This window comes from Lissotriton vulgaris, chromosome 2_1, assembly GCF_964263255.1.
Source record: "Lissotriton vulgaris chromosome 2_1, aLisVul1.2, whole genome shotgun sequence".
NCBI classification, from domain to species: domain Eukaryota; kingdom Metazoa; phylum Chordata; class Amphibia; order Caudata; family Salamandridae; genus Lissotriton; species Lissotriton vulgaris.
In genome coordinates, this window is record NC_141687.1 from 118,967,124 (window position 1) to 118,990,154 (window position 23,031).

The 23,031-nt window shown below is 50.0% G+C and overlaps 1 protein-coding gene across 1 annotated transcript in view; it reads right to left on the bottom strand.

The window, feature by feature from the left end:
- Positions 1 to 23,031, bottom strand: part of NLK (nemo like kinase) — a 933,583-nt gene that overhangs the window by 33,294 nt on the left and 877,258 nt on the right. The window contains exon 10 of the mRNA XM_086954551.1: positions 22,354 to 22,447. Within this exon, the coding sequence (XP_086810677.1) occupies positions 22,354 to 22,447 (94 nt within the window). The remainder of the gene's footprint in view (positions 1 to 22,353; positions 22,448 to 23,031) is intronic.

Sequence of the window (23,031 nt, forward strand, 5' to 3'; positions counted from 1 at the left end):
GCCAGGTGTTGAACCGTCAAAGTCACGCCCTGACGTTCCAGCCACTGCCAGAGGCGCAGAGCCTCCTGGCAAAGGGTCCACAACCCCACTCCGCCCTGTTTGTTGCAGTACCACATGGCGGTGGTGTTGTCGGTGAACACTTGCACCACACTCCCGTTGACAAAGGGGAGGAATGCCTTCAGTGCAAGACGAATCGCCCGTAGCTGCAACAGGTTGATATGGAGCCGGGACTCCGCCGGAGATCAGATGCCTCTGATCTCTGCCTCTCCCAAGTGGCCACCCCAGCCCTGGAGGGACGCGCCCGTCACGACAACGTGCTCCGGTTGGGGAAGGGAGAGGGATCTGCCACTGACCCAATCGCGGTCCGTAAGCCACCACTGCAGTTGCCTCGCAGTGCCCTCCGAGATCAAGACGTGGTCGGACAAGTTGCCCTGATGCTGGGCCCACTGAAACTTCAGGTCCCACTGCAGAGCCCGCATCCGCCACCGGGCGTGATGCACCAGAAGGATGCAGGAAGCCATCAGTCCCAGCAGCCGCAGCGTCAACCTGACCGAAACCCGGGATAGCGGCTGAAAGATGGGAATCAAAGCCTGAATATCCCGGACCCGCCGTTCCGGAGGATAAACCCGAAACTGCGCCGAGTCCAGAACCGCTCCGATGAAAAGGAGCTTTTGAGAGGGACACAGGTGTGATTTCGGCACATTGATGGAGAACCCCAGGTCGTGCAAGAGGTCTGCCGTCTTCTGAAGGTGGTGGACGACTGTCTGGGGCGAGCCCGCCTTCAACAACCAACGCTACCATCCAGTCTTGCGGGTCTAGAGCAGCCAAGACCTGAGCTAATGTCAACATCTTGAACTTCTCCTTCCGGAGGAAGCCGTTGACGTTCCGTAGATCCAAGATAGGACGTAGGCCCCCCTTGCCCTTCTTGGGTACCAGAAAGTAGTGGGAATAGCAACCACGCCCTACTTCTGGCCCAGGAACGCGCTCGATGGCCCCCTTGGCCAAGAGGGCCGTAACTTCCTCCTGCAGAAGCGTCAAGTGGTCCCCCGACACACGGTGGTTCTGCGGTGGCATGGCTGGAGGAGTGGTCTCGAAGGGGAGGGAGTAGCCCCTTCGGACGAGTTGCAGCACCCACCTGTCCGATGTAATTGTGCGCCAGTGAGCGTGGTGATGGCGAACCCTGCCACCCACTGGCGTCACATGGGGCCGAAAGCACGGACTAGGAGGATTTGGAGGCAGATGCTGCGGGGGGAGGTGTGGCCTGACCCCGCCGTTGACCCCGACCGCCGCCACGGCGGTTTCAACGGCCGCCACCGCGTTGAAAGGATTGTTGCGGCGCGTGGCTGGCAGCACGTGTGGGGACGCCCCTTCCTTGGCCACGAAAGGAGCGAAACGAACCCGTTTGCTGGCGCTGGGTCGAGAGACCCAAGGACTTGGCCGTGACCCTGGAGTCCTTGAAGCGTTCCAGCGCGTGGTCCGCCTTGTCACCAAACAGGCGACAGCCATCGAACGGCATGTCCATCAAGGTATTCTGGACATCAGCCGAAAAGTTGGCGGATCTCAGCCAGGCGTGGCGACGAATCGCCACCGTCGTGGACATCGCTCTGCCTAGCGAGTCGGTCGTATCAAGACCACACCGTATAGAATATTTAGCTGCGTCTCGGCCCTCAGCCACAGCCTTGCCGAGTTTTGCCCTCACCTCCATGGGGCATTCTGGCAGCAGGTCCGCGACCGTATCCCACACAGAGTGGGTGTAGCGGCCCAAGAGGCAAGCGGTGTTGCAAGACCGCAGTCCCAAGCTCAGGGACGAGAAGACCTTCTTGCCATACTGGTCATACCTCTTGGATTCCCGATCGGGCGGGGCCGACGGGAATGCGGTCTGGGAGGTAGAGGCCTGGATCACCAGACTCTCGGGGGTGGGATGGGTGGACAGGAATTTGGGGTCGTCCGGACAAGGACGGTGGCGTCTGGCCACGTTCCGATCAACAGGCGAACCTGAAGCGGGCCTGGACCACATGCCCAACAGAACGTCTGACAAGGCTTCGTTAAACGGCAGCAGTGGCTCCTGTGGGCATGACTGCGGTTTGAAGACCTCAGTGAGGATGTTAGGCCTCACGGCCGCGACGGGGAGCTCAAGGTGTAAGGCCTTGGCAGCTCTCATCAGCACCACTGAATATGCAGCTCCCTCCTCCGACGCCACGGAAGGAGGAGAGACAAAGCCAGGGTTAGGAGAGTCGTCCAGACCACTGGCGTCCCCCAAATCACCTGTCCAGTCCGGGTCATACTGGCACTCACGTGACAGAGGGTCCTCAGACCCCTCCCAACCTTCCCCGTACTCTTCATCATCTCCATACTCGGAGTCAACGATGTAGACCGGCTCCTCGGGGTTCACAGGCCCCATCGGCGTCGAGCCCGGCGTCGATCGACGCCGGTCCGACTCCGCATCCGGATTCGGGGAGGGTATGGGGACGGCACCGCCCGGAGTCGGCGCCGGAGCCCCGGCGCCGGCCGAAGCCGGCACAGGAGAACCGGCGCCGCGCGGGGACGGCGTCGGGGGTAACCCCGATGGAATTGGTGCCGGACCGGCCGGTAGGCCAGCCGGCGTCGACCCCGAAGGCCCTTGCGGCGCCGGGGTCGGAGCCGTCGGCGGCACCGGGGCCGGAGCACCCGACGGCGTCGAGCCAGGGACACCCGACCCGCTAGGGCCCCCAGACGGTAGCACTGGGCCCGAAGGCGCCGTAGGCCCCGTCGGAGAACTGAGCGCCCTCATGGCTATGAGGAACGCCTCAATCTCCTCAGGCGTCGCACCGTGCCCAGGGACCGGAGGGTATGGGGCAGGCCGCGCCGGCGACTCTCGCGGAGCCGCGGGGTTGGGGTCACCCGAACCCCCGGCCGCGTTGCGCGAGCGTCGGGGGGAGTCGGGGGTACGATGACGACGCCCCGACTTCTTGTGTTTCTTACCTGAAGAGCCCGACGAATGGTGACGACTTCCGGAGCGCTCGGCGCGGCTCCGCGACCGCTCCCTCGAACGCTCCCTGGACCTCCGGCCGGACCGGGACCGCTCCCGACGCGGGGCCGACACCCGGAGCTCAAGCAGCTTGCGGGACCGCTCCCGTCTAGCCTTGTAAGTGAGAGCCCGGCAGTCGACGCAGGCGTCCACGTCGTGGTCGGGGCCCAGGCACCGGAGACAGAGTCGGTGATGGTCCGTGACCGACATCGTGCGGTCACAACCGTCACAATTCTTGAAACCGGGCATCCTACCAGGCACCAAAAAGAGATTAGAAAGTTTAAAAAAGTTGGTCAAAAGACCGGAGTACTGCTCTTCGGATCTGCGCTTACTGGCGCGGAAAAAAGAAGAACTGACGTCAGCGCGCGGAGGCGGCGTCTATATACTCCAGCGACGTCATCACGGCGCACGACGCCGACGACGGACGCGGAGCCGCAGAGGACGCCTGCAGAAGACGCCTACCGACGCGCAGGGGTACTGCTACGCAAAAGTTTCCGGATCCAGACTGACGCCTGGGGATATTCTAAGGTAAGGAATCTAACACTACCGTGTTTCTTTCAGATTTGTCCGGTTACTTTTCTCTGATGCCTTCGGCTACTAATTTAATGGTCTTTCTTTTTTTAAATGAATTGCTACCTTGTGGAGGGAGGATGTCAAAGAATGATGACCAAAGCATCTGGGTGGTTTGTCTTTCAGATTCTTACTCAATCAAGGACTGTAGGATGTCAGAAAATCTCACATAAGCGGCTGAGGGACAGGGAAATGATATACCTTGAGGCCAAGAGAAGGGAAAATAGCATGAAGGATGCAGCTTCCACTTTTGCCCTGGAGGAGCGAGGTGAGTTAGTAGCAACCTGCAGATCCTAGTAGAGGTGGTCAAAGTAGAGGTGGTCAAGGTAGAGGTGCTACATGTCGAGTAGCAGGAGTTTGATGTTGAAATATTGGATATCAAGACTTTAAAGGGTTACGAAATCTCTGGGTCAATATTGAGGTAACCTTTAATATCTAGGGACATTTTTAAAGTTTAGGTGTCACCCTGGCACCATTTTCAGTAAAAACTGCTTACCTTCCAACCCGAAGTCTTGAAAGTGATTCGTCCCATTTCCTATGTGCACTGAGGACACAGAGGTCGCTATTTCTTTGGACGGTGACCGGCCTCATCCTCTAACTCAGTGTGGATCTGAGTATCGTTTATGGCATGGTATTTATTTTTTCATAGGTAGTAGTTCCAAACAGTGGTGTAAAACCATATCTATAGCACAAATGGTAAATCTGTGCAGTGAGTTAGAAGAAAAGTTGCAGCATGGCCTCTCTATAAGCCTCAAATTGCTGCGACGATGACGACGACCCAAGGAACTTGAGCGTGCTGGGACCAGCTTCAGGACCGGCTCATATCCAGATGATGGCAGTAGAGTCAGCTCCCGTGCGAATTCTTGCTGGTGCAGGGGAGGTGAGATGGGAATGAGTCCCACTTGAATTTTTTGGGCTTGTGACTTGACTTGTCACACAACCTAGTCTTCGGCTTCTTGGATAACGGCAACCTGATGCAGGGCTGCACCTGGACCAGGTTGGTCCCACAACTTGAATGGAGGGGGCACGGTGTTTGGAGCATGACCTAACTTGCGTTTTGTGTTCGACAGTGTGTTGCTTCACCTCCTTCTTCCTGATCACCTTCCAGAGCATCAAGGAGCGTTTCTCACATCACCCCAGGTTGTGTTTAGTAAACAGATTTTTAAAAAAAGTAAAAGAAACGTAGAACCTATTCCTTTCCGTGAGGATAAACATCCTGCTCTTCAAGACCCAAGATCCTAAAATTGCCTCTCAATGTAGTTCTATCCAAAGAAAAAACTGTTTTCATTTTAAGGGACTGCCTAGCTTCTCTATATATTGAGAGGAGTTTCTCAAGAGAAAAACAGTGTTTATGTCTAAGGCACCTGGATAGCATCAGAGGGAACCAGTGAGTGCTGAGATCCGGAAGGGAGGAGACAGCACAGGCAGCGCAAGCAGCAGCACAAGCAGCGGAGCACAGTAGTGAGGCGCGGCAGGCTTCGCTCCATCTCCGCACGACGGAATACCAGCCTGATCACTCCTTTGCGGGTTGGAGGCATGGAGGGCCCTATTGTGAGAGGCTCCCGTATTTTGTAGCGGCTGGGAGCGAGCACAGCAGCAAGCAGTCAGTTAAGTTGGCAAGCGCGGCCGCCATTAGTGGGCAGCCGCAGTAAGTGTGAGCCCTCGGCAGTATCACAGAGGCGGCCCAACTAGGTTTGGGCGCGGCCTGTGATCGCGCCCTGTGAGCCACGCTTGCCCTTCTCCTCTTGGGGCCTGTCAGCACGGGTCCTTTCCACCAGGCTCTACCTGGCATCCGTCACCACCAACTGCCAATTACCACCCACCGCTGAGTGGGAGGCCGAGCTAGAGGGCAGGATAGAGGACCCCGAGGTGAGTAGACAGGGGAGTTTGGGGGGCCAACGCCACGGTCTGGTACCTTCTTTGCCCCTGGCACCTGGACCTTTCCCTGGACCCCCCCCCCAATAGAGGCGTGTGAGTGAGTGAGAGCGCGTGCCCCGAGGGAGCTGGTAGGGTGAGCGGCAGCAACGGCAGGGTGTCGGAGAGGGGTCGCTACAGTTCACTCGCCATATATTGTTACCTTCCCTCTGGCCTGCCTCGCACATCCGCCTGCAGACCTGCTCACTGAGTCACTTGAGTATCCCCTTACACAGGACTACCGGTACCACCTCTTGGGACTCAGGCACCCTAATCCCTCCCTGAGGTCGGTTGCATGTGTCTTTTCCCTTCTCTCTCACTGTAATGACTAAGAAAAGCGCCTGCCGACCATTGTCAAAGCAGGACCCAAAATCTACAGCAGGGGAAATGCCTACAAACAAGCACGCTCCAAGGAGGGCAACCGCCCAACCCAAAGTCAGCAAGACGTACGATCTGCGGAGCTGGGTACGGGCCCAGAATCCCTCTCCGTCAGAGAGTAGCCCAGCGCGGATAAGCAGGGATGGCGAGAACATGAACAAAGAGGTCCCCAAGGACTTTGAACCTTTCACAGACACAACTACCAGCACAATCACAGACGAGGATCTATCAAAGGCTGCCACTGAGATAGGAGAGGATGAGATAGGACCAGTCCCCCCATCCATGGGGGTGGAGCTATCCCATCGGTCTACCAAAATCACACTGCCTAGAAGGAGGAAGAAAAGTTCCCATTCTTGCCACAACCTGGGCGCTTCCACAGCTATATTAATAATAATAATCCACATTTGTAGAGCGCAAACAATTACCCGTAAGGGTCTCCAGGCACTGGGGGCCGTCGGGAAGATTAAGCAAGCTATTGCCCAGAGTCACATGGTGCTGGGCTAACCTGCAGCCGGCGCCGGAGATCAAACTGTGATCCCCATATTCCAGCGTCAGTCGCCCTGGCCGCGACGCCACACCTCATCGACGTTCGTACATCAATCTATGCAGCAAACTCACAAAGAGGCCCTGTTGCTGCCTCAGCTTGGTTGTTACTGAATGATACTGCCATCTCCCATAAAAGTCCAACAATTTCAACTGAAAACGTCCATACCCCATAAATCGTCATGGCCATAGCCTCAAAATCAGAATTGTTACAGGATGCAACAAACCACAAGAGTAAGGAAGGAGCATGCATTACCATAGGCTCCTCTTCAGAGTCGGAGCTAAGGGACTCTCTTCATAGATCACCATCGCCATCTGCCGTTCCAACTTTCATGGGTGCAGGACAAACTGTTAAGGTCAGTCAGCACTACTCTCTCCACCGCCATTAACCCCTTCGATGCTGGTGACAAAGCCAGCTCGTCATGGTTGTTACCTGCGCTGCGTGCATGACGAGCTGGCTTTGTCACATAAGCCAGCTCGTGCTAGCGCTCATGCGGTTAACATTCTAACATGGCGGTGGGGAAGCCCAAATTACAAATGGAGACCCTCCAAGTCATGACAACAAAAATGTCCAAGATGACCGAGACAATTGATAGGTTGGCTGCTACCAAACTCCTCCAATCGCTCCTCTGAAATGCTTGAGACCAGAAATAATTGACAAACTGAAATTGCTCCCGACAGTACTGTCCTTGCTAGTGGAAAAATTAAAAGTTAGTATTAAAACATGCTCAGATCCATCGAGCCCAGTGAAGAATGTTAAGGAACTCACTGCAGTGAGTAGGGACGAACTCCCCGAATAAAATCAACACCATCAATTGCCAAAAAGCACAGCAACCGGGCCTTTACCCCTCTACATATATAGGGTGAAATGAATGGGACCAACCACATAGCAAACCCTCCCCCAACATCACAACGCCATATGCGCGCAGGAAGCCTCTCAGTCCACACCGTCAGCACGCAAAGAGATTACTAATAAGAAATACTCAGTGAAATTCAATTACCTCGAGACAAAAAAAATAAATCTGCGACAGGGTTACTGAATTAGAAAACAAACAAACTTTCTTCCCTATATTCTGCAAGAACCCCCATACCCAGCTTTCATCAGAACCATGCCTCCCGGGAACAAATAGAACTACTCAGCCCTCCAATGCGCAGACCGCCACAGGACCCCTCTCTAGGCAGAAGGGGAGCAATATGCTTGGGGCGATAGCAAATCAGGCTGAGGTCACAGCTATTAGCCTCAAGGTTCAAGGTTCAATCATGGCCTACAACGTTCTAAGCAGATTAACAATGCAAACTGCACAGGGACTCAGGGAAGGTCAACAAAAGTCACTATTCAGCGGGCCTTGACCCAATGCTGTCCCAACACTGTCCAGCTGTGCGGACAAGCCGAAAAGTAAACAACGATAGGGAGGCAAGTGCAGTGGGGGTCGATTTAGGGGGTGGCGTTCAACTGGAAATATCATTACTTCTTGGCCCTCATTCTGGGCCCCAAGCCCCATCAGAGCCCTCAGTTCCACCGGGCATGGAACAAACCAAATAAAAAGACAGTTTAACAACAATGGAAAGTCAACAACACAGCCTCATCAGGATACCCCCGCCCTCCGGACAATAGGACCCACAAGACCACCCCAAGGGACAGAAGTGGGCCCTGCAGTCTTTCCGCAAGCCTCACAGAACACACTGAAACAACCTGACAAAACGCCAAGAACACTAAGGCCCTACCATAAAGACTCAATGGTCAGCTCAAACACTCTAGCTCCAGGGGGAGGCCACTCAGCATGACCCCGCTGTACATCTCTAAAGGCAACATTGAAACTCTTAACAGAACTAACATCCAGAAGCTTCTCCAACACATACAGTCACTGTCCCATATTAACAATATGAACATCGTCAGGGCACAATAAGTCTCTTTGTCCTTGCAACTAGGGAAGGAACAAACTATCGTAACTTGGGCCAACTCAAACATAGCTGCAAGTGTCTACAGTGAAAAAGAACAATTTGCAGAATGGGGCACTGATATTCGGAGGCGTGAACAAGAGAAGTATTCTTTCTTCTTAAAGGCAACCTTAAAGAACACGCCAACAGATTGCGTACTGAAAGGGTCCCGCCGACGAGAAGGTACCCTCGAACGAACAAGCATGAATATCCAGTGCAGAGCCGACGGATCGAGCAGGGCGAGAAAGGTCACCTCCACCTCCAAAACCTTCTCCTCCTTTTGTGCTCCACCCTTCCCAAATTTGGCCTATTGGGGCTGGGTTGTCTCCAACTTGGCCGACAAAATTCAAGCCCCCACCAAGTAAGGGGCCTTGCCTTCACAGAAGTTCAAAAGAAAGCTCCCAATCATTGACCATCATGACAATGGTTCTGAAAAACATAGGCAACCGCACCCGTTTTACTAGTAGGCTACGCAGAATATGGAATATGCTACTTACCAGTAAGCATCTGTTCTTGGCATGTAGGGCTGCTGACATTCATATCTGTGCATAGATCGCCGCCTAGTGTTGGATCCGGATGATTGCACATTGTTGTCCTGGAAGATTCTTCGAAGTATCACGAGATAGGTGGCTCCTCCCCTGGACTACAGGGCGCATGGGCATCCTCTCCATCCTTAGATTGTTTTTCGCCATTGTGGCAGAGATGGAGTATGGTACAGTAAGAGATGGCCATGCAAGAAAGTAAGAAAGTAATAATGAATGCTACAGCTGCGACAGGCACCGGGGAGGAGGGCGGGCGATATGAATGTCAGCAGCCCTACATGCCAAGAACAGATGCATACTGGTAAGTAGCATATTCCGTTCGAGGCAAGTGGGCTTCTGAATTCATATCTGTGCATAGAATGTATAGCAGTCTCTCCCTTAGCGGTGGCTACCTGTGCCAGCTGCAGCAGTCTGAAAAAGAGTTTTTAGAACAGCCTGTCCTACAGCTGCTTGCTGTTTTGAATGTACATCTACACAATAGTGTTTTGTGAAAGTATGTATTGTTGACCATGTGGCTGCTCTACATATTTCCTCTAGAGGAATGTTTCCTAGGAAAGACATGGATGCCCCTAGTTTGCGTGTAGAATGCGCTCTTGGGGGAACTGTTAAAGTGCGTTTTGCTTTAATGTAACATATTTGGATGCACTTAACTATCCATCTGGCTAACCCAGATTTTGAAATGGGGTTGCCTTTGTGTTGTGGTGAGAAGGCAACAAACAATTGTTTAGTCTTTCGAAAATCCTTAGTTCTATCAATGTAGTATATAAGTGCTCTTTTGACATCTAGTGTGTGTAGAGCCCTTTCAGGTACTGACTGTGGATTTGGAAAGAACACTGGCAGTTTTATTGTTTGATTGATATGAAAATGGGATACCACCTTGGGCATGAATTTAGCGTTTGTTCTAAGAACTACCCTATTTGCATGTATTTGGATGAATGGCTCTTGACTAGTTAGGGCGTGTAGCTCGCAAACTCTTTTAAGTGAAGTAATTGCTACTAGAAATGCCACTTTCCATGTTAAAATTTGTAAATCACATGAATGCAATGGCTCAAATGGTGGTCCCATTAGTCTGGTTAAAACAACGTTTAGGTTCCAGGCAGGTGAAGGTGGGTATTTTGGGGGAATTATTTTTTTGAGTCCCTCCATGAATGCCTTAATTGCAGGTACTCTGAATAGCGAAAGATGCTGTCTGTTCTGAAGATAAGCTGCAATGGCAGCTAAGTGTATTCTTATAGATGAATAGGCTAAATTGCAACAATGATGATATTTTGCGTTGAAGCATCTAGTGGGTTTATGTTATTGTTATTGCAGTAAATGACAAAACGCTTCCACTTCGCAGCGTAGCAAGCTCTGGTTGTAGGTTTTCTTGCCTCTTTGATAATGTTCATACAGTCAGGAGGTAAGTTTAGGTACCCAAACTCTAAGACTTCAGGAGCCAGATTGCAAGGTTCAGTTGTTGCGGATCTGGGTGCTGTATGTCTCCATGGCTCTGAGTGAGTAGAGTGGGTGTTAGCCGCAGCCTTTGATGAGGCACCACGGGAAGTTCTAGGAACGTTGTGTACCATGGTTGCCTCGCCCATGTTGGAGCAACCAGGATCAGGGTCAGTGAATGCTGGCGTAGTTTGCGTGCCACTAGCGATATTAACGGTGCTGGGGGAAAAGCGTACGCAAATCTGCCTGACCAGTTCATCCATATCGCATTGCCATACGATTGCGGATGTGGAAACCTGGCGGCAAAGTACTGGCATTTTGCGTTTTCTTTTGTGGCAAACAGGTCTATCTCTGGTTGTCCCCACTGTTGGAAGTATGTTTGGAGCACTGTGGGGTGAATCTCCCACTCGTGCAGCTGTTGGCTGTGTCTGCTGAGCAGATCCGCCACTTGGTTGTGTTTGCCTGGGAGGTGTTCCGCCATGAGAAATTCTTTTCTTTGAATGGCCCACTTCCACATGCTTTGTGCTAGATGTGATAGCTGTGGAGAGTGTGTTCCTCCCTGTTTCTGTATGTAGTACATTGCTGTCATGTTGTCCGTCCGGATCAACACAGCTTTGTTGCATAAATGTACTTTGAACGCTTTCATTGACAGAAAAATTGCCATCATTTCCAGTAAGTTGATGTGCATTTTCTTTTGTTGTGCTGTCCATAGGCTTTGTACTGTGTACTGAATGACATGGGCTCCCCATCCTATCAGGGATGCGTCCGTTGTCAACACTATTTGTGGTACAGGCTCTTGGAACAGTCGTCCCTTGCAAAAGGTTTTGTGGATTCCACCAATGCAGAGAGTTGTATGCATGACTGGTTACCAACACTAGGTCTTTTAATTGTCCTTGAGCCTGGCCCACCGCCGTGCTAAGCACTCCTGTAACGGACGCATGTGTAGTCTGGCATGAGGGACTATAAAGATGCAGGAAGCCATCATGCCTATGAGTTGCATAAACACTCGAGCAGAGAGCGAGTGTTGGTGTTTGAACTTCTTGATTAGTAGCTGCATACTGTTTATTCTTGCAGCGTTTGGGTATGCCTTTGCTGTCAGAGTATTTATTGTTGCTCCCAGGTACTGCTGTACATGGGATGGCTGAAGGTGAGATTTCTGGTAGTTTAACGTGAAGCCTAGGCTGTGCAGTTGGTGAATTGTTTTGGACATGTGGCTGGCACACTGCTGGGCTGACTGTGCTTGTATTAGCCAGTCGTCTAGGTACGGGTAGACTTGAGTATGTTGTCTTCTTAAATGTGCAGCCACTGTCGCTAGGCATTTTGTGAACACTCTTGGAGCTGTTGTTACACCAAATGGAAGGACTTTGAACTGGTAATGTTGATTTAATAGCGTGAACCTGAGATACTTCCTGTGAGCTGGATGTATCAGGATATGGAAATATGCGTCTTTAAGATCTAAGGTTGCGAGGAAGTCTCCTTGCTGCAACAGTGGTAACACTTGTTGTAGAGTGAGCATATGAAAATGTTCTGATAAGATGTAATGATATAGGGGTTTGAGGTCCAATATTGGTCTGAGAGACCCGTCCTTTTTGGGGATGAGGAAGTATAGTGAATATACTCCTGTACCTTGATGTTGTAATGGTACTAGTTCTATGGCCCCTTTTTGCAGCATGCTGATGACTTCTTGCTGCAATAAGTTGAGGTGTTCTACAGACATAGGACGGTTTTTTGGAGGTATGTTGGGTGGTGTGGAGGTTAGCTCTAGGCAGTAGCCATTTTGTATAATTTGCCTTACCCACTTGTCTGTAGTGATGTTTTCTCAGACTGGTAGGAATTGTTGTAATCGTCCCCCGACCAGTGTTATATGGTCTGGGGGTAGCACTAAGGAGTCACTGTTTAGTATTGGTAGAGGATCTGGTGGTGTTGTTCCCTCGTCCTCTGCCTTTGTTGGTATTGCCTCGGTATCCACCTCTATTGTTTTTACTGTAAGTGGTTTGTGTGTTTCCCTTGTAGCTTGTGGTCTGTCGTGATGAGTTGCCTCTTGCAGCCCCCCTGTAACTTGAGCGACAAAAGGAGCCTCTATGTTGGTGTGACTGTAGGGCTCCCATAGACTTAGCCGTCTCAGTGTCTTTTTTCATTTTGTCCAGGATTGTATCTGCTCCTGGACCAAATAAGTAGTCAGGGTTGACTGGCTGATTTAACAAAGTGGATTGGACTTCGTTTTTAAAACCAGAAATGCGTAGCCACGCATGTCTCCTCAATCAATCAATCAATCAATCAATCAAAGCATTTGTATAGCGCACTACTCACCTGGAGGGTCTCAAGGCGCTAGGGGAGGGGGGTCCGCTACTGCTCGAACAGCCAGGTCTTGAGCTGCTTCCTGAAGGCGAGGTGGTCCTGGGTCAGGCGGAGGTGGGTCGGGATGGAGTTCCAAGTCTTGGCGGCGAGGTAGGAGAAGGACCTTCCGCCTGTGGTGGCTCTTCGGATGCGGGGGACGGCGGCGAGGGCGTGGCCGGTCGATCGAAGCTGGCGTTTGGGAGCGTAGAAGTTGAGGCGGCTGTTGAGGTATCCTGGGCCTTGGTTGTGCAGGGCTTTGTGTGCGTGGGTGAGGAGACGGAAGGTGATTCTCTTGTTGACCGGGAGCCAGTGCAGGTCTCTCAGGTGTCCGGAGATGTGGTTGCGCCGGGGGATGTCCAGGATGAGTCGTGCTGAGGCGTTCTGGATCCGCTGGAGTCTCGTGGTGGTTCCGGCGTAGAGGGAGTTGCCGTAGTCCAGTCTGCTGTTGACGAGGGCCTGGGTGACCGTCTTCCTGGTCTCGGTGGGGATCCACCTGAAGATCTTGCGTAGCATGTGTAGGACGTTGAAGCACGACGAGGAGACAGCGTTGACTTGTCTGGTCATGGAGAGGGATGAGTCCAGGATGAAGCCCAGGTTGCGTGCGTGGTCTGTTGGTTTGGGTGCGCTGCCTAGGGCGGGGGGCCACCAGGAGTCGTCCCAGGCGGAGGGTGAGGATCCCAGGATGAGGACTTCCGTCTTGTCCGAGTTCAGATTCAGGCGGCTGTTCTTCACCGATTTGGCTACCTCTTTCATCCCTTCGTGTAGGTTGGCTCTGGCGGTGGCGGGGTCGTTGGTGAGGGAGAGGATCAGCTGGGTGTCGTCGGCGTAGGAGATGATGTTGAGGTTGTGCTGGCGTGCGATGGCTGCGAGGGGACTCATGTAGACGTTGAAGAGGGTTGAGCTGAGCGAGGAGCCTTGAGGAACGCCGCAGATGACTTCGGTGGCTTCTGATCTGAACGGGGGGAGGCGGACTCTCTGTGTCCTTCCGGCGAGGAAGGAGGAGATCCACTCCAGTGCCTTCTCCTGGATTCCGACGTTGCTGAGGCTCTGTACTAGGGTACGGTGGCAGACAGTGTCGAAGGCCGCGGAGAGGTCTAGGAGGATGAGGGCCGCTGTTTCTCCATTGTCGAGCAGGGCTCGGATGTCATCGGTTGCTGCGATCAGGGCGGTCTCGGTGCTGTGGTTGGCCCGGAAGCCAGACTGCGAGAGGTCGAGGGATCCGTTCGTCTAGAGGAAGGCGGCCAGCTGCTTGTTGACGGTCTTCTCAATGACTTTTGCGGGAAACGGGAGCAGCGAGATGGGTCGGTAGTTCTTGAGGTCGGTGGGGTCGGCTGAAGGCTTCTTCAGTAGGGCGCTGAGTTCGGCGTGCTTCCAGCTCTCCGGGAAGGTAGCGGTGTTGAAGGAGGTGTTGATGATGTCCCGCAGGTGGGGTGCGATGACAGCGCCGGCCTTGTTGAAGACCTGGTGAGGGCAAGGGTCGGTCGGAGATCCGGAGTGGATGGAGTTCATCGTGCGGATGGTGTCTTCGGTGCTGATCGGGGTCCAGGCGCGAAGGGTGGTGGTGGGGGGCGGTGGTTCGGTCGTGGCGTGCGTCGGTTGAGTGCTGAAGCTGTTGTGTATATCCGCGATCTTGTTGTGGAAGTAGGAGGCGAGGGAGTTGCAGAGGTCTTGCAAAGGGGTGATGTCGTTGTTTCCGGCGTTGGGGTTAGAGAGCTCTTTGACGATGTTTAAGAGTTCCTTGCTGTTGTGTGCGTTGTTGTCCAGTCGTTCCTTGAATGCAGTTTTCTTGGTGGTGTGGATCAGTTGGTGGTGTTTTTGGGAGGCGAGCTTGAGTGCAGTCATGTTGTCCGGTGTTGGGTCACTGCGCCAGGCTTTCTCAAGGGCTCTGCAGTCCTTCTTGGAGTTCTTGAGTTCGTCGGTGAACCATGGGGCTTTCTTGCTGCCGGGTCTGCTAGGCGGGGTCCTCATCAGAACACTGGTGTTAATAGACCTGGCAGCTGTATCTGCTACATCTAAGGCACATTTAATGGAGGCGTTAGAGATTAGCTTTCCCTCCTGTACTAATTGTTCAGCCTGTTCTTTGTAAGCATCAGGTAAATGCTGGAGGAGTGTTTCTAAGGTATCATAGTGTGCCCCGTCATACCTAGCTAACAGGGCTTGTGTGTTAGATATTCTCCATATGTTAGCTACCCTTTTTCCCGAAGCCTCAAAGATTTTTGATTCTTTGTCGGGAGGTGGAGCTTCCCCAGTAGTTTGAGAGTTTGCACGTTTACGTGCATTTGCCATTACTAAAGAATTTAAAGGCAGTTGTCCCTTAATATATGTAGGGTCTAGTGGCGCTGGCCTGTATTTCCTCTCTATTCTTGGGTTAATGACCCTTGCCCTAGTGGTATTTTTAAATATGTCTCCTGCATGTTTAAGTACCCCTTTCAACATAGGTAGTGTTTTAGCCGTTCTTTCTGATGTGGCAAAAGTGTCAAAGAGGAAATCTTCCTCCACAGGGTCTGCATGCATGTACACATTGTGATGGAGGGCTGCCCTTTCGATTAATGAATTAAAAGCAGCTGTGTCCTCTGTAGGAGAAGGCCTAGCAGGGTATGCAGGTGTATCAGGAATGGGTTGAGAGTCACCAGATGTACTGGGTCAGCCCATGGTTGAGTGTGACTGTCTTGGTCAGTGTCTACTGGGTAGTTGTATTCCTGATCATATTCCTCATCCACCTCTTCATCTGAGTGTATGGGTATATATGAGTATTGGTTAGGCCTAGTTGGCTGAATAGGCTCAAATAGAATAGGTGAGGTAGAACAGTCCCTTTTCTTTTTGAGTGGTATAGTGTAAGTTTCTTTCACATTCTCTGGTCTGATATTCCTCTTGTAGAGAGTGACTTTCCCAGAGTTTGGGTCAATGTAAAGTTTTGACTGTTCAACTGATTCAGGGTCTGGATGTAGGACTTCCTGTTCAGCAGTTGTGGTTGTTTTAGCCAATGTCTTTTGCTTAGTTTGTTTTGGTTCGATGCCGCTTTTTGGGTCGGCCGCCTTTGTTTTTGAGGAACGTGGGAGGCCAAACTTAATCGGTCCGATGTTTTTTTGTGGCACTGCAGTTTGTTTCTGTAGTGTTTGTGTCTTTGGAGCCGAAGATTTTCCTGTGTTGACCGTTTTCTTGGGTTCGATTATGGCCCTGTCTCCTTGTGTTGATTTCGGAACCGATGGTTTGGATCGACTCCCTTTGGTGTTGGTTCAATGGCCTTTTTTGGCTCTACTTTCTTGGGCTCAATTGTTTTCTTTAGCGGAGCTAATGGTTTGTCGCCTTTTAGTTTGGGGTCGACAACCTTCTTTGGATCGAGTCTCTTTTTTGTGCTGTCGGCCGTCGACGCTGATGTTTTCGGTTCAACGCCCTTTTGTTTTGGAGTAGATATAGGGCCGCTGGTTTTAGGCTCGACGACCCTTGTATTCAACGCCGATGGTTCAATATAGTTCGGCCCGAAGACTGTATTGTTGACGAGTTTCTTTGGTGTCGACTCCGATGGATCGACGTAGTGTGGTCCGAAGACTGTGTAGTCGTTCAGTTTTGGTTTCGTTTTGTGTTCCACCATTTTTGATTTCGATATCACCAATCTCGGAGTACGTTGATCAGATGGCTCTTTGTGAATATTTTTAGCCGGGCTGTATTGCGTGGCTATAGAATGTCTTTCGAGATCTTGGCTAAGGCCTTGTGGCGATGCCTCGACCTGAGCCTGTGGAACCATGGAGGTAAAGGTATAGGCCCCCGTACTCACGGTTCAAGTCAAGTCAAGTCATTAAATTTATATAGCGCACTACATACCCAGAGGGTTTCAAGGCGCTTAGGGAGGGGAGGAGGATTATTTGTCAAATATCCACGTTTTAAGTTGCTTTCTGAACGCTAGGTGATTCTGGGTGAGGCGAAGGTAAGCGGGAAGTGAGTTCCATGTTTTGGCAGCCAGGTATGAGAAGGATCTGCCTCCCATGGAGGTTTTGTTGATGCGAGGGACAGTGGCGAGGGCTTGGCTGGAAGAGCGAAGATGGCGGGAGGGGGTGTAGAAGGACAATCGAGAGTTGAGGCAATCTGGTCCGATGTCGTAGAGTGATTTGTGTGCGTGGGTAAGCAGTCGGAAAGTAATCCTCTTATTGACGGGTAGCCAGTGGAGGTTTTTAAGGTGACCAGAGATGTGTTCGTTGCGTGGGATGTCTAATATGAGCCTGGCTGAGGCGTTTTGGATTCGTTGTAGTTTCTTCTGGAGTTTGGCGGTGGTACCTGCGTAGAGGGTGTTTCCGTAGTCCAGTCGGCTCGTGACTAGAGCGTGGGTGACTGTTTTCCTTGTTTCGGAGGGGATCCAGCGAAATGTTTTTCTGAGCATGCGAAGGATGTTAAAGCAGGAAGAGGATACGGCGCTGACTTGTCTGTTCATTGAGAGTGAAGAATCCAGGATGATGCCAAGGTTCCGTGCGTGGTCTGTCGGTATGGGTGCATTTCCGAGGGCATCCGGCCACCAGGAGTCGTCCCATGCAGAGGGGGATTTACCTAAGATGAGGACTTCTGTTTTGTCTGAGTTCAGTTTCAGGCGGCTTTGTTTCATCCATTCGGCGACTTCTTTCATTCCTTCGTGTAGGTTAGTTTTGGCGGTGCTGGGGTCCTTGGTGAGAGATAGGATCAGTTGAGTGTCATCCGCGTAAGAGATGATGTTCAGGTTGTGTTGGCGGGCGATGGCCGCGAGGGGGCTCATGTATACGTTGAAGAGGGTGGGGCTGAGTGAGGATCCTTGTGGTACGCCGCAGATGATTTCAGAGGCCTCGGACTTGAATGGTGGGATGCGGAGGCGGTTGGGCCCGGTTCATCACTGGAGTCGTCCTCTACGGCTCCCATCCCTTGTTCGTCGTCCCCTACCTCGACGATGTCTTCTTCCTCTTCGATGTAGTAGTCGGAGTCATGCTCCGATTCTTGATCCGACAGTTGCTCATATTCTTCGGCCTCGACAATATCTTCTTCGTCGCCGAAGATATTGTCTGGCTCTAGCGTTTGTTTCTGCATGATTAGTCTAGCGGCCCGTCGAGTCCGAAGTGTCTTTTTGGATCGAAATTGGGCACAGGCTAGGCAGTCGGATTCATTATGTTCTGGAGATAAACACTTGTTACAAACGGGGTGTTTATCGATATGTGGGTATTTAGAGTTACAAAGAGGACATCTTTTAAATGGGCTCCATTCCATCGACGACTGGTCGCGTGGCGCCGAGAAGGCCCGCGGCCCGATTCGACGTCCCAAGGTGATTAAAGTTTGTAAAGAATCTGTCGGCACTGATTCGAGACAATACCGACAATACCGAAGGCCTTTTGGCCTCTAGAAAGTATAGTTTTGATTCCGAACTTCGAGGAAAGGAAAGTACATCCGAACCCAATGGCGGAAAAAAACAATCTAAGGATGGAGAGGATGCCCATGCGCACTGTAGTCCTGGGGAGGAGCCACCTATCTCGTGATACTTCGAAGACTCTTCCAGGACAACAATGTGCAATCATCCAGACCCAACACTAGGCAGCGATCTATGCACAGATATGAATTCAGCAGCCCACATGCTTCGAACATTAAATCTACAACTAAATGCAATTTTGTCGGGAGACCCTCCTGGGGCACCTTCATATACATCAAACATGCCCTAAAACTAAAATTCACAAAGTTAAAGAACTCCTCGCACATGCTCCTAGCCAGCACTCTTAAAAGCCTCAAGACAGCGTATGGCACACTATCAATACTTATAATCAATGTATGCTATAATCCCCTTATGCAGAGCTCCAAGGTCAAGCTTTCTCGGCTGATTACACAGATTGAAACCCTGCTTACACAATTTGCATCTATGAAACCCATTATTCTTGGGGACTTTAACACGCACAATATAGGGAGCCACTCCTCTGGGAGCACTGGCAGATTCAATGTTCTCCTTCGGACATACAAGTTGGCAACCACTCATTCTTCATCTATAGTGTCTAAGCCAGGGTTAACCTCCGCACCACTTATAACTACCAGACTACTATAGATTACATCTTAATAAGTGAGAGGCTACAAAAATACATGCTGTGCTCCAATGGAGTGAAAGTGACCATGCAGCCTTACTGTTGCATTTAACCAGAGTGACCAAGGGTGAAGAAAAGCACAGGCTCCTGAGGAGAATTAAATGGGGGCAGAGGTCCATCAATAAATTTGATTCATGGAAACCGACCTGATTTGGCTGGCAGATCAGCCTAAGCAAGTGGGGACTAAGAGGAGAATGGGACAAATGTGCATATGATCTAGCTACATTGATCCGAGGAAGCACAACTCAAATAACTACAAATAATCCAAAACACACTCTGGGTCAAGTTCCAGCGATCAAGCAATGCGCTAAACAACAAACGAAGACACTATAAAAAAACTGTATCGTAGGTCGCTAAAATACAGCGGAATTCAGCAGCAAAGACCGACTCGCAACTGGTTTGGAAAGCAAAACGGGAACCACAGAGGCAAAATGGTTGAAGATCTTTGCGCTGATGGCACCATGCAAGTCCCCAGAATTCTGGCAATATTTAAATATCTTAATCCATGGGGCTTCCAGCAGAGAGAACTCACTCGATGCAGAAACCTAGGTAGCTCATGTGAAATCCGCTTCTTCAAATTGTACCACCATACCATGGAGGCTAGCGGGTAATATTACAGACACCACCTGAGCTCCAGCCAACCTAACACTTCCAGGCGAGGCAGAAGTATGCGCTGTTCTAAAAAAGATTCAGCAAAATGGAGCACCCGGCCCTTTCAGGCTGCCTGGCTCCCCCTTCAGGGAGGGCATAGACTTCTAGTGCTCCAATCTTTCACTGCTATATGCAGAATGCAGGCTTCTGGAGGATGTCCCAGATTCCTGGAGGGGCTCATTGCTACAACCAATATTTTAAAAAGGGCAAAATTCCGACCCTAAGAACTATCGATGATTACCCTGTTGTACATTGAGGGTAAGGCTTACGCGAGTACACTTTTGCAGGAACTAGTCAATTCGGTCCACATTGAAGGTCTCTTGCCATTTTACCAGACGGGTTTCAGACCAGGGGGGCTACACTGTCATACTTAGCCCAACTAGCAGTGGCCCATCACTCCCTTCCGCTATTTGCTTGCTTCATTGATTACTCAGCTGCCTTTGATGGGGTAAACTGCAGCATTGTTTGGCAGAAATTGGTAATGTGGAACATCAGCCCGTCACTACTACAAGCAATTATATCGCAGTATACTCGAATTTGGGTAACGGTCAAACTTTCCAGAGTACGTCACAGAAAAAGGTGTCTCAGACTGGGGGCTAGAACAGGGATTCGCCCTGGCACCCATGCCTTTTAAATTGTACACCGCCGATATGGGCCTAGCACTACATGGAGCGTCTCTAGCCACTCCCAAGATCGGCCATACAAAGATCCAGTTGATGCAATACGCTGATGACCTTGTTCTTCTGAACAATACCAAAATAGGTCTCCAAAAAGCACTAACCTCTGAATACAATGCCGATAACAAACTAGTCGCCAACCTAAGTAAGTCCAATATAGTGATCTGTTGGGCCACTACCCAAAGAAAAAACTTGCTAAGTGGAAGCTGGGTCCCCTGTTATTGAGCTGTGTACAAACCTACAACTATCTTGGGGCCTGGCTTAGCGAGACGGGCCGCCCTCGGATTCTTCTCCAAAAACTGCGGCACAAAGGAAAAATGATCAATTATGCCCTCTGTAAACTATATGCCACCTTAGATAGCCCAACAATCACGCTATTCAGAGTACTGAGTCCAAACTACTACCGTCTCTTAATTACGTGCAACAGGCCTTCCCAGAGGAGGTTTGCACGTGATTTGGAAAAAATACATTGCACAACGTATAAAAAGAAATTTCACTCACCAGCCTGCACTAGAAACACCTTGATTCGCATTGAATTTGTTCTCAATCAACAAAAATTAGAAGAGCTGGCCACTTTGACAAAATATTTCTATCTAACATCTAACAACTGCGGCTCCGGATAACACCATGAACGCCGCAATAAAATCTATCTTTCTACAACCATGTAACCCTTGGTCCGCCAGCCTTGCCACAGCCAAAGATCTTCTGCAATTCGCAACAGAGAACTGGGATCCCAGCACAATCAACTATGCTACTATCAAAATAAGAATGAAAAAGCAACTACGTTTATGCTCTCGCAGTCTGGACATGGAATCCATGGCAGCGAGAGACTTTCATGAAACCCAATGTCTCCCTCACATCCTGCTTAGCCATAAGCCCCACCTCACACAGTCTGTGGAGAGACAGGCATCACATCGAATTTTAGTAGCAAGACTACATCTGCTTCCCTAAAGAATTATAACCATCCTGGAAAGCAGGGCTGGGCATCACGGAGAGCCACCTCTGCAATTACAAAAAGGAGTCCCTGGCACATATTTCATTTTGCTGTCCCGCTTTGCGGCAAGTACGCAGTATACATCTCAGACCCATTCTCCTTCAACTGGGCACCCGTACAGCAAAGTAGGTCGTCCAACAGCTCTATCCCTTGGACACTGTGAAATACATGGCTAACTTTGGGAAATTTGTATACCACACTCGCTCACTATTCAAGGACAAGTCCTATAATGCACAGTGGGGAAAAAACGATCATCAAGACTATATCACTTGTGCATATTACACTGGGACCGGTTGATCTCTAACATAATGAAGTCTCAATTTCTTTTTTTAAAGGAAAAAAAAATAGTTTAACAATGTTCTGCACTTTTTCGCTACAAGTTTTTTATTGTTGTATTTTGTAATGGGTTTAAGTAACCAATCAAATAAAATTCATTCATCCATTCAGTGAGTGCTGAGTTAAGAATAAGTCCATCTCTGGTCCATTTCTTGTGCTGATCTGGTTTCAGTTAGGGGGAAATCAGAAGACCTCACTGGCTAGGAACAAATGAAGTCCAGTAATGGTGGTCAACTTCTGCCATCACTGACATCCATACACGCCCAGCACTGCAACAGTCAAAAGGAAAACATATTCCACCTCTAATTACTGATATTGCACAGCAGTACAAAAGACTTTCATAAACAGAGTTTAGTGATTGAAAAGACAGGTGACGAAAAAACAGACCTGAATACACAACCTGATAAAAAGAGCCTTAACCATAAAAGTAAGCATGTAGAACCTAGAAGAAAACAAACAAGTAACTTCTGGAAAAAAAGATTAGCCAAAAGGTACGGTACTAAATACTTTTTGGATTTTTGCTCAAATGAGTGGAACAATATGCAGTCTAAAATGTCAAAGGTCAAAGAAGCTAAAGAGCAGCCATTGTACCATCAGGAGCTATTTTGAGAGCAATGTGTATTTACTAGTCTTATACTACTTTTTAATTCCAATTTAGTGTACACTACTAAACACAAGACCAGCTCGACTTCAGCAGAGGCTGCCTTTGTTTCTGCATTTGAAATAATGTTCCTCTTTTACACAGATGTGCCCTGGTTCTTTTGTGTAAGAGGAGATAATCAGTGCCCATAAATATCAGCATACACCTCATGATGGAGAAGTTAACGTGAGCAACCTCCAATTCATTTCAAGTTTTCTTGGGTTGGGGTTGCCAGTTATTGCCGATTCTTGGTTGTCCCCTCAAAAGCACAGGTTGTAAATCCAACTATTCTCTACTATAACCATAAGATGTTACCTGATAAAGCTCTTAAATGCAGCAGACTGGGGGTTGATGCAAAGTGGCACTCTGTTTCCTTTCTGTTGTTCCAAAATGAACTGGTGAATTATTTCTAGGAAGGAAAATGGTACCAAAATTAGACTGGTTCAAATGTGGGTATAAAGAAAATAGCAGATGTGTTAAGTTAGTCTGAGCTTTTTCATAAAATATGTGACCTATTCTTCCCAAAATGGCAGTGAAATTAAAGCACTTGCATAAAAAGTAGAAAGAAACTCTAAAGCCAAACGCAGCTCTGTGCTTATGTCTTGCCCCATTCTCTTCGCATACAGCTGCTCTGCCTACTTTTCCTTAGTTATAGATCTGTAGTGTTCACATGCACTACTTACCAACTCGTAACACGTTGTGACATCCAAATGAAGAAAAAAACAAATTACAGCACTAAAACTAGACGCATGGCTCCGCCAGGACCATTATAACTGGCATCCTAGCAGCAAATGTGGTGTTGAAGTGACTGAAAGAGTGCAGCTGCTGGTGCCTGTGAATTACAAATTTAATATAGACAAACGCCTAGTGTTGTTTAAAGTGTAATGATCGGTGGGTTTTGCCAAGCATCCTTCTCAACGTAGCCTGACTCAGGAACGCATCCTTTTCAACGTAGCCTGACTCAGGAACGCATCCTTTTCAACGTAGCCAGAC